The sequence below is a fragment of the Otolemur garnettii genome, unplaced genomic scaffold, assembly GCF_000181295.1.
Source record: "Otolemur garnettii isolate 467f Iridium unplaced genomic scaffold, OtoGar3 scaffold00182, whole genome shotgun sequence".
Classification (NCBI taxonomy): domain Eukaryota; kingdom Metazoa; phylum Chordata; class Mammalia; order Primates; family Galagidae; genus Otolemur; species Otolemur garnettii.
This window is the reverse complement of record NW_003852577.1, coordinates 159,884-172,136: the sequence shown is the minus strand read 5'-3', so window position 1 is coordinate 172,136 and position 12,253 is coordinate 159,884. Positions and strand designations below refer to the sequence as shown.

General features: G+C 36.2%; 1 protein-coding gene across 2 annotated transcripts in view; it reads right to left on the bottom strand.

Annotated features, from left to right (window-relative positions):
* Positions 1–12,253, bottom strand: part of INTS6 (integrator complex subunit 6) — an 88,598-nt gene that overhangs the window by 1,548 nt on the left and 74,797 nt on the right. For both annotated transcript variants that reach the window (XM_023507426.1, XM_003800712.3), the window contains 7 exons: positions 11,578–11,688; positions 10,279–10,494; positions 7,606–7,732; positions 6,500–6,642; positions 6,049–6,280; positions 2,234–2,608; positions 1,117–1,210 (listed from right to left, as the gene is read on the bottom strand). In XM_023507426.1, the coding sequence (XP_023363194.1) occupies positions 1,117–1,210; positions 2,234–2,608; positions 6,049–6,280; positions 6,500–6,642; positions 7,606–7,732; positions 10,279–10,494; positions 11,578–11,688 (1,298 nt within the window). The remainder of the gene's footprint in view (positions 1–1,116; positions 1,211–2,233; positions 2,609–6,048; positions 6,281–6,499; positions 6,643–7,605; positions 7,733–10,278; positions 10,495–11,577; positions 11,689–12,253) is intronic.

Below are 12,253 nucleotides of genomic sequence, written 5' to 3'. Positions count from 1 at the left end.
ACCTGGAATAGAGTTAAATACATGAGGAGGTCTGAGCTGACAGAACATTACCACAAAGAGCAGAAACGGTTAAAGACTCAAAATTACATGGAAAGTTATGGCCTTGTCGTGATCCTTCAGAGTAGTCTATTCTCCAGCCATTCTCTCTCCCCCCAAATTAGCTGCTTTATCTAAAACCTTTATTTGTAGCATGGAAAGGACAGGGGAACTGTTTAAAGGGTAGGTATGTTTACATTTGGACAATGAGATAAACCCTAAGTTTTATAATCTAAATAATACCAAAATTCTAAAAATCTTGAAGGAAAAACAAAAAATGTTTTTAAAACTCACACAACTCTGCTTTCCAGCTGATTGCACTTTATGGTTCTCACTTATAACCTAGGCCACGTTGGATCCGTTATATACCCATCCCTCAGTATTCATGAGGGATTGGTGCCAGGACCCCCTAACAGATATCCCTCGAGCAATCCAGGGATGCTTAAGTCCCTCATACAAAATGGCACAGTATTTGCATATAGCCTATATATGTAGAACTTATAAAACCTGCACAGTGTACACACTGTGTAAATAACTGTCACACTATTGTTTAGAGAATGACAAGGAAAGAAGCATGTGTGTGTTTAAGTACAGACAGAATCATCTATTTTTCTCTCTCAAATACTTTCCATCTGCAACTGGCTGAATCCAGAAGGCTGTCCTCAGATTAAGGCCCATTTTTTCAACTCTGATCGTCTTAATTATGTCTTTACATGTAAATTGAACAACATATACATAATGCCTTTCTAGGTTATTTCTTACCACTAATATTAACATAAAAGGATAAATTGTAAGCTATAAAATATTAAAGTCACCATAAAGGTACAGAGAAGATAAAACAAGTATTATGCAAATATATAGTCATTTGCAGGAAGAAAAGGTCCTTAAATTCCTGAAGAATTTGTATGTGACTTTTCTAAGTGAACTTTTTCCAATAAACTAAAAATAAGTACTTATTTATACGTGAGTGTGTCATACACATGAATAAACAACACAAGCACAAAACAGATACTGTTAAAATACCGCCTATTTAAACTGGAGTTCCTTTCATCATCATTTCATAACATGCAAAATACTTACCTTGATGCTTCTTTAATGACATTCTGTAAAAATATTAGTCTTGTTTGTAAACTGCCTTGCACATGCTTCAGTAAAGTGAAGATCCTTTCATATTCTTAAAACAAAAGCAGTGAAAAGAAAAATTAAGTGGCTTCCATTTGTACCTATTCAATATTTTCTATTTTATTTTAACATATAGAGACAAAAACATTCTATGTTAAAATTTTACCACTCATTTTTATAATGAGAATTTATAATACCTTTTATCATGTATGTGTAAAAGAAAATATATATCAACAAAGATAAAACAACTTGTTAAATACTACTTTTTTGGTGAAAGTTTCCATTAAAATATCAAATATAAAGCTTAGAAAGATGAATGAATAGCTTTTTGGTAATACTATTGAAAAGTAAAAGGCAAGTGGCCTTTATAAAAACCCGTCCTTACAATTTAAATTCCAAAGTACCAATAACATGAGTAAATGGAAGGGGAAAAGGGTGGGAAAAAAGAAAAGTGAAATAGGTTAATAGTGCTATTTCATTTTAAAGTTTTCATGTAAAACTTCACAATGACTAGAAGTTCTCACATAAAACTTTGCCAAGGACTGACTCTTACCCACTTCTGGACCACCCAGGTCATTGTATTACCATTACAGCAGGTGATCTGTTGATATCTTCTAGAAGAACTACTAATTTTTTTTTATTGTTCATTTGTATTCACATGGTATCACGTAATAGGTAGCTTTCATTACTTTAGTTTTTTGGCCTGAACATATCCCTTGTCATTACCATAGTTCAAATGTTAATCACAGTGACAGGCACTATGACAAGAACTTTACAGACATAGTCATTTAATTTTCAGTGTATCTTTTTGAGTTAGCTGTTGTATTAAAACTCCTTTGCTGGCCAGACATGGTGACTCACACCTGTAATCTCAGCTTTGGAAAGCTGAGGCCAGGCGTCTGAGATCAGCCTGGGCAACATAATAAGGCCCAGTCTCAGCCAGGCGTGCTGGTGGCGCCCCATCATCTCAGCGACTTGGTAGGCTGAGACACAAGGATCCCTGGAGCCCAGAAGGGTGGGTGCAAGGCAAGTACACACAGAAACCAAATCTGAGGTCACATCTGACCATACATACTTCTTCCTGGCTTTCGGATCTCTTTCATTATTTGTGCTTTCAACTCAGTGTTGACCTCTTCATGGCTTCGGCAGTGCGTCGATTTCTTGCCTTTGCTGAGTGACGCTGCTGGCATACTCTCTTCAACACATTGTTCTTTACCTCTTGGCTCCTCATGATTTTCTAAAAATCCACTAACATGAAGGTCATTTGTTCCTAAGTGGTCATGACCAAGGGCCTCTGTGTGATTGGTCGGCCGTTCCAATAAACTGGCTGGAGAAGATGTTGAAAATTCAGCACCCATAGCATTTGGTGCAATGTCTGATGAAAGTTGGTCTACAACATGATTTTCAACCACATCATCTATTATTGTTGAATCATTAGTGGTTTCTGAAACTAAACAGAAAGATAAGGGGGAAAAATTACGAGCTCCGATCTCAAAACACACAGCACACACAGCCACAAAGGAGTGTGGTGACAGCCAGTCACAGCTGCCCTCCTTGATTAATGCAGACTAATGAGGAACACAACATGGTTCTTAGCTTTGCCAAAGACATGGTGGACTTCAATGTTAAACATTCACAGTATTTATAAGCTCTGTACAATCTTTGTCCTTAAGAAAAAAATGAAGCCACTTTCAACTAGATTTTAGTTTATTGCTTTATTCTATGGCAATTTTATTGAACAAAGATTGATACTTTAGTGAAGTATGTTATGATCAAAATTATCATGGTCATGAATACCTTAGAGAGCCTTAGTCATTCCAACCTATCTCTGATGTAAATATCTATTATCACTTTAGAGGCAAAATAAACACTGGCAGTTTATACTGTCCCAAATTCTGCAGGGAACATGCTACCAACTAAGTCTGGTTTCACAACATACTCTTTTCTTACAGCCACCCACTTAGTTGTCATTAACTGAGCAATGCAGAGCAACCTGACACCCACTTTCAGCTCATTAGACCCCTGGACCTCAAAGCTACAAGCCACTTAACACCAGATTGGGGTTGAGAGATGGTGCTAGATGGTACTAGACTTGCTCCCACTGAAAGCAGATGAATTTTAAATTCTCCCATTGCTCAAAGCTTCCAGGATACCTACTGAATTTATTATCTCTACTGTCCTCATTTACCACCCAAAATTGAGCTCCCTGTACACTCACACCCCCCGTACGCTCTTCCTCACCAGTCCCCCAAACTTCTCTCTCTTAAATCTTCTTCCATGATCTACAAACTCTTCTTTACTTCAAGTTTTCGGTAATAACTTACGTTTTAACTGAAATACTGCCCTTTCCTATAAATAAACTGCTCTCCTTTTCAGACCAGAAGTAGAAATCCCTTTCTCTCAGGACCTGGAGTCACCGATTCCTTCACCTCTCAGCACCATTTCAAGATTTCGTGCACTCTTGTCTAACTCCTGCTCTTTGAAGACTCCACTACACCCCTCCATCCTCCCTCTCCTCATCACTATCTTACACTGAATGCCAGGGCATGTGCCTGCATGTCACTCATGTCTCTGGCACCCAGTTCACAGCCTTCCTTCCACTTTCAAGTCCCTCCCAACTTCATTCTTGGTCCTTCCTACACAGGGTGCAATCTGTGAACAAGTGGTAGTAGACCATCAGGGAGCTTGCTAAAATGCTACTCCTGAAACCCCCCCAGATTGCTTTTGCTAAGATAGCCAAAGACCAACTGAATCTTCCCATTCCTCTTAATTAGCCTGTTCAAGTAACTGTCTTTCACTTTAGCTCCTATGACTAAATTCTTCCCTATGTTTTCCTACTTCAAGGATTCTTCCTTTTCAACCTCCTTTTCCGCTCTTTTCCCCCTAACTTCTGCATTTTCAAGGTTCTGTTCTGAACTTTTTTTCCTTCTCACAATTTCCCTGAGTGAGATTATATTCACTCTAATGGGCATTAAGCTGCTTCTCCTTCCTGCCCCCTTGCCCAGTCCTCTCTTCCTGAGTTCCACACTCAACATTCAGCTTCTCACTTAGGATCTCCACTTGACTATCACACGTGTACCTCGAAACTAAACCTGTCCATCTCCTCTTCTTTCCCTACCCCATGTCTCAGGACAGAAGCCTTGCTCAGCCCTGGCTCCAGCCCCAATATTCAGTCAGCAAGTCCTTTGCAGATATGCCCAAGTATTTTGTCAAATACAAAGTCTTCTCACAGTCCCACTGCCAAGTCTCCAGCACCTTGTCCCTGGGTTTCCTCCAACTGTGCCCTGTGAGTGTAATTATTTACTAACATCAAAAATCTAATCAGTGTCAATGTCTTCATGCTTCTGAAAAGCTGAGTTTGTCTGATTCTGGATCAATGAAGGCCTGCACATTACAAATGGTTTAACTACCTTTGAATCTGTAAAAATTCTTCTGTATCACTCTTTTTTACTATGCATTTTTTTCTCCTGGTTGGGAGGAAAGGAGATCAACAGATTGTTAGTCTCGCAGTTTTCTACAAACTGAATCTGCTAATTATATCCCTGTTTTGTCATTTAACATGTTTTTCTATTCCCTGTATTTCGTACAAATTGGTCTGATCACATTGAGGTTGAGCTGGACTTCTCTGGGTCACAATTACTTCATTGGTATACTGCATACTTCCACCAAGAGATGTACAATACTTGGTTTCACTCCAGTTAAGATGCTATGAGCCACATATGATCACTATAACTGACAAATCCATTACTTCATTAGGGTTTCCCTACATTCAGTCCTCCTCCTCCCTGATAATATTCCATACATTATAGTTAGCCTGGTCTTTACAAAATGCTAATCAGAACCAGGGCAGTGGCTCTCACAAAAACAAAAAAAAGCTAATCAGATAGGGTCATTATGTTAAAGGATAAAAAAACCTTTCCATGGATTCTCCCTATCCTTAGAATAAAGCTGAGAATATTTACAATAGCTTCTAAGTCCCTGCATGATCTGGCTCCTGTCTTTGCTTCCCACCTTACCTCATGCCCAGCACCCTTGAGATCCTGAGTTTTCTGTTCCCTTTATCTCCTCCTCTGTACTGTATATCTACTTCACACATGCTCTTTTTAGGCTACTGCTCTAGCATAGCCAAATGCTTTTGCCTTAAACATAACTCCTTCAGTAAAGTGCCTTGACCTCATAGACTATGTTGAATCTTCTTGCCAAAAGCTTCTACAATACACCTGACTTCTCTTTCATAACATGTATCACACTTCTAGTGGCCCATTCAGTGACTTTCTTTCCTTGGTTATTATAAACAAGGGCAGAGACCACTACTACCTTCTTCAGCGCTAGACCTCAAAACTTAGCACTGTCCAAAATAGCACGTGTATTTAACAATTAGTTGTTGGATTAAAACCTCAGCCTCCAGGCCACATGTGGCCCTCTCAACCCCCAAGTGTGGCTCCTTGACCAAACTCAAAACTTCAGAGAACAAATCCCTTTATTAAAAGGATCTGGTCTGTGAGACTTAGTTCAGTCAAAAGGCCACACTCAAGGATCCAAAAGGCCACAGATTCCCCATCTGTTAATTAAACTAGAGGTGAAAACCATCCTTCCATGGACAGTGATAAGGAGCCTTTCAAAACTATTACTTTGAAATACTTAAGATTTACAAATGACGTTTTAGAGTATAATAATTAATAAAGCATCATAAATACATGAAATGCTCCACATTTTTAAAAAAGATATATAAAAATAATTATATGCTAATTTGGAATAAACAAATATCTCTTCTCTAGACACTCACTGGATTCTATTGATCTGTTTCTTTCTATAATCTGTGACAAAAATACTTCTCTGAAGAACCAAAAAGCAATAAATAATATTAAAAAACAATAAAACGACTCTCACTTTTATGGAGAGGAAGGGGCTTGCTGAGATCTGGCTGTGCCTGAGCCCCGGGTGCAGGTGGTCCTTTCCCTCCAATGTGGTTGTTCACAACAGGGTTCTGCTGTCTGCCCCTCAGCAGTGGAGACATACACCGGCGTCTTTTGGGGATCCCCTGCATGTTTGGTTCTCCAGGTCGTTTATGTTTATTTTGAGGTCCAGCGACAAATTCATCTGCTTCGTCTATCATCATGCCCTTTAACAACAAAAAAATATGTATAATTTTCTTAAATTTACACATACTGTTTAAATGGTATAACCAATCTCAATTAAAACAACTATCTTCAAACTATGTTGACATTTATTAGATACTCTACCAGGAAAATAGTTTTGACTTACTTCAGCTAAATTAGTAATTGTTAAATTGACAGTGTCTACCACAAACATAGTCTATCACATAACATTTCAAAGTTACCTTTTTATCCAGCTTAAACGGGTTTCCAAACGTATGCAGCCTTCTTGGCTGATCAGGATCAAGTTCTCTTAGTGGAGAAGGTACTTGCTTGAGGTATTCCTGGTAATTCCCCATTTGTGCTATAGGAACACTGTGTACTTGATCTTTCAAACAAAACAACAACAAAAGTTAACCTCACTAAAACTATATCCCATTTCATTATAAAATAATGTCTTCTTAAACACGAATGCTGACTAATGTTATTCGAGACAGTCCTCAAATACGCAGAATAACATGTAATCTTACCATGAAAAGGAAATCTCCTCTATTCTTTTCCAAATTAATAATAGAATTTGTAGAAAACAGAAATACAATATAGTAGCAAAGAAAAATCACACAGATAACCCTTTCTATATAAAGTTACTGTCAGAATGCTTAAATCAGAGATGGCAAGGGGCGAAGCCTCTTCTGACTTGATTTATGGTAGGTACCATGGGTATGGCTAAAGGAAATATTAGTATATCCCATGTAACTGGCCATCCAGAGTTAAGCCATCAGATCCTAGTATATCTCAGGAAAATGGGGGGAGAGGGTATGTGTGCAATAACACATGAGTAAAGCTAAAAAAGGAAACTGAACTACTCAAAGGCTGTGTGGGGGAGAAAATGTGGGGCAACAATGATGGTAGAAAGAAGGGCAGAGAATTAGGGATGACTTTTAATTCATTTGTTTCAATTTACAAATGAGAATACTAACACTATCATGTTCTTCAAACTCTACATTACCATACTATGCTTTTCACAGTAGAAAGGAAAAAAACTATTAAAAATACCAATATTAGGGCGGCACCTATGGCTCAGTGAGTAGGGTGCCAGCCCCATGTACCGAGGGTTGTGGGTTCAAACCCAGTCTTGGCCAAACTTCAACAGAAAAATAGCCAGGCATTGTGGAGGGCACCTGTAGTCTCAGCTACTTTGGAGGCTGAGGCAAGAGAATCACCTAAGCCCAAGGATTTGGAGGTTGCTGTGAGCTGCGATGCCATACCACTCTACCGAGGGTTAATAAGTGAGACTCTTCCTCAAAAACAAACAAACAAACAAAAAACAATATTGAAACCATGATCTAACCTTCATCTTGTCCTTTAAGAAATCTGCGGGTGCTCTTCAAAAGATTAGATCTCATTCTTGTTAAATGATCCAAAAGATTTCGTCTTGGTATATCATAGGCATTTCTAAATGTCTGTGGCTTCAAATCCTATTGAAAAACATACAAAGACAAAATTTATTGTCAAACATAGAAGTAAAAAGACTAAAATCTTTATCAACAGCATTGGTTTGGAAAAAAGATATATAAGTTAAGTAATAAGCTTTAAAAAGTAAAATAAAGACAGATGATACAACCTTAATGTACTGTTTTACAGCCAAAAGACGGAAATTTGAGATACCAAATTATCTCAAATTCACAACTATAAAGATTTTTATTGTATATTCTAGATAAAACAAATAAACTCACTTAAGTTTAATATCCAAATTTTAAGAACTGAAGGTTTTTAAAAAGCTTTGGTATATCATTTACGCACCATAAGATCACCTATTTTAAGGGTGATGAACGTTAGTAAAGGTATAGTTGTGAAACCATTGCCACAATCCAGTTTTAGAACACTTCTACCATCCCAAGGGCTGGGTATGATGGCTCATACTTGTAATTCCAGCACTTTGGAAAGCCAAGGCAGATCACTTGAGGCAAGGAGTTCAAGATGAGCCTGAGCAACGTAGCTTGACCACCATCTCTATTTAAAAAAACAAAAAACTTTGACCATCCCTAAAAGTTGTGTGTACTCATTTGTGTACCCAATCACTATTTCTATTTCCAGGCAACCTCTAGATCTGCTTTCTTTCTTTCTGTGTTCCATTTTATAAATGCAATTTTGCAATATATGATTTTTGGCTTCTTTCCCTTCGCATGTTTTAGACATTCACTCATACTGTTTCTGTATCTATACTCTGTTCCTTTTTGTTCCAGAGTTGTAGTCCACTATGTAGCTATACCACATTTTTTAATTTATTCACCAACTGATGGACACTTGGATTGTTTCAAAGGTTTTTTGTCTATTTTATAAATAACACTGCTACAAACATTTGCATACTAAGCCTTTAAACAAACATATATTTCTCTTGAGTAGATACCTATAAATAGAATTGCCAGTTGTATAGAAAATAGATGTTTAACTTCATTAAAAAAAATGCAAACTACTTTCTATCAGTAGTGTATGAGAATTCCAGTTTCTCCATAACCTCATGAGCAGCTGGAATTTTTCAGTTTTTTTTTTTAAATTTTAGCCATTCTAGCAGTTATGAAGTGGTATGGCTTTAATTTCCATTTCCCTAATGACTGATAAGATTGAGCATTTCTTCATATTCCTAGTTGCATTTACATGTATTTTCGTTGGTCAAGTTTCTGTTCAAATATTTTGCCCATTTTTATTGAGATGATTGTCTTTTATTATTAAGTTGTACAAGTTCTTCATTTATTTTGATACAAGTCCTTTTTTCAATTTATGATTTTCTCCCAAGCTATACCTTGACTGTTTAAAAAATAGTTTCTTATGAACAACAAAAATTTTTTAGCTTTCATGAAGTTCTACTTATGGATGTTTTTTGGTTTGTACTTATATGTTGTATTTTCAAAATCTTTGTACCCAATAATACAAAGATTTTCTCTAATGTTTTCTTCTAGAAATTTACAGTTTTAGTTCTTTTTTTTTTGTTTTGTTTTTTTTGTGACACAGTCACACTGTGAATCTGGGTAGAGTGCCATGTCATTACAGCTCACAGCAACCTCAAACTCCTAGGTTAGAGCAATCCTCCTGCCTCAGCCTTCCCAGTACAGGCGTCTACCACAATAGCCAGCTTGTTTTTCTATTTTTAGCAAAGATGGGTCTCACTCTTACTCAGGCTGGTCTCAAACTCCTGAGCTTAAGCTATCCCCCTACCTCAGACTCCCAGAGTGCTAGGATTTATAGATGTGAGCCACCACGCCTGGCCTACAGTTTTAGTTCTTAACATTTAAGACCAGGACCAATTTAAGTAATGTGAGTTAAAAGGATCAAATTCATTATTTTGCATATGGACATCCAATTGTTCTAGCACTATCTGTTATTTTTTTAACATCTTTGTTAAAAGTGACTGACATGTATGAGGTACGTCTAGACTTAATTCTGTTCCACTCATTTATATTTATCCTTATGATAATACCACACTGTGGCGATCACTGTAGTTTTACAGTAAGTTTTAAAATCACATAATTTAAGTCCTCCAACTTTTCTTCTTTTCCAAAATTATTTTAGCTATGCTAGGACCATTACATTTCCATATAAATTTTAGGATAAGCTTCACTACTTCTACAAAAAGGCTGCTAGAATGAAGATATTTTTAATAATGAGTATTCACACAGTATTTTAAGATCATGCTGTAGACCTAAGGTATAAAGCACCAACCTACAGTAAATTCTACCCTTAGCTATGTAACTTCAGGCAATCTCTAAGTCTCTGTTTTCTCAACCATAAAATGAATGGGTTAGTTTACTCTTCATCAGTCTAGCCATTCATTCCCATGCCACAGACAATGTTTTAATTCTAGAATGACAATTGAACAATAATGTGATGATCATTCTGTGGAAATATTAGAAGTAAGCACTTTTTAAGGTTTGTACAAACTGAATGTTAGCTAACAAAAAATTTAATTTATTCACCAACACAACAGAACATAACCAGAGCAGTAATGAATTCCTGTGACTATTACCTTATTCAGCAGAGCAACTTGGAAGCCAGTGTATTCCTTCATATTAAGGTCTAGCAGTCTGTGAGGGACATCCTCTGAAATTCCCTGGAGTAATTGTTGAAAATCTTTCCTATATGCCATTGATAAACCATGTGATCGGCTTCGGACCTTAATCCCAGTTTCCTGCACTACTTTTTTGCCTACAGAACCGATGACTCGATCAGATTCTATTTTGGCCTAAAGTAAAAATAAGTAAGAATTTTCTTGATATACTCTATAAATTGATAAATCAAGATACTAATGATTATGGTCTTCTATAAATTAGGTATTGGTTATATTTTTAAAAATATGTAAGAAATTAAAAACAACATAATTTATGTCAAGTACTTGGTAACCCAAATATAGTTTAAATAATAATGCCTTGTGATTTTAAACCATTATTACTCTTAAGTTTTTGAGGCAACCCCAACACAATTTCAATTGCTATTTTATTAATTAATATTCATTACACTTAAAACATGAAATATAAATGTACCCTAAATAAATATGTATATCCCCAACTGATAGGTGACTTAAAAATTAGAAGAAAAAAAATCATCAATTTTTATTTAAAGATATTGTTATCAGCACTTAACTAAATGTTCAGGGACATGGCAAATAATGATACAGTTTCTTCAATAGAAAGTAAATAACAATATTTTGACTCCTCCCAAAGTGCATCTTGGTTACTACTTAGAAATGTCAGACATACTAGAAAAATTATACATTTTGTAGAACAGTAATTCTGTGTAATTTGGCAGTCAGTCAAAATGTATACCATGGTATCTATTAATGTAATTTATGGCCAGAAGGACAAATTTCAGTACTTTTATAAACTTTTCAAAAGAAACTCCCATTTTATCCAGAAGAGTTGCCTCTATCTTGAAAAAACACAGAAGGAAAAGAAACTCCTCCTATTTTAAAAGAAAAATCTGCAGGTTTTAAAACACAAAGCAAAACAACATTTTTTCTAGGTAAAAACAATTCTATGATTTCTCAAAACATAAATAATGTTTGCATATAGGAAGTCTGGGGCACATTAAATGAAGCCATTTTCACAAATTAGGAATGATTATAAAATGCTAACAGCAACATTTTAAAACATAGTACCACTGTGGACTTCATACAGAATTATGTTAATGGAACATAAATGGCTTTAATGTAATATATTAATATAATAGGATTTCATTAGAACCATCAATAACTAGCTTCTAGCCTATTAAGCATCTTAACCAAAATCATTCAGAAAACTTGTTGACTCACTCTACTTCCGGACATTACCTGCTGACTCAGTTTTTTGAGGTATGAAATGACACTGTAGCTCAGTCCATATTCCATACTGTCTGCTATTAGGTTAGGGGCTCCCATCATTCTAACAGCTTTCTTCAAGGGCTATAGGGAAAAAAGGAACCATTCAACACTAAGCTTGTTAAAAATGTATGGTTCAGCCTGTAGGGTTTTTTAAAAACATTTTTTCAAAGGCATTATTTCTCCTTTTCATCAATAAAGAAGTACTATAATCCTAATTGTATTTCAGTAAAATGTTTGTCAGTGGCATTAGAAAGGATTATAAGCTATAATAATAATTCCTGGAGCTAGGAGGGGAAGTGCTGAACTCCCTAGTCCCTCTGGGAGATCCTATGTTTGAAGAAATGAGTAAGAGACACATTGTAGAGACGGATCTAATTAACACTTGGTAGTAAATAAAAAGGACTCAAAGAAAATACAAGATTTCTACTACTGCTATCATAGGGTGAGGTGAAAATCAAACAAGCCCTCAAGGAAACATAAATAGAAGGAAAATAGTCTAATATTTATTACAGATGTGGCATAAACTTTCAATTGTAAGGAAAGACAGAGAACCACTTAGTGCAATTAAAAATATCACTAGTAGGAGTGTCTAGCATATGTGAATGGGACAGAGCCAGAAAAAGGATGATCACTCACAAGCGAATAC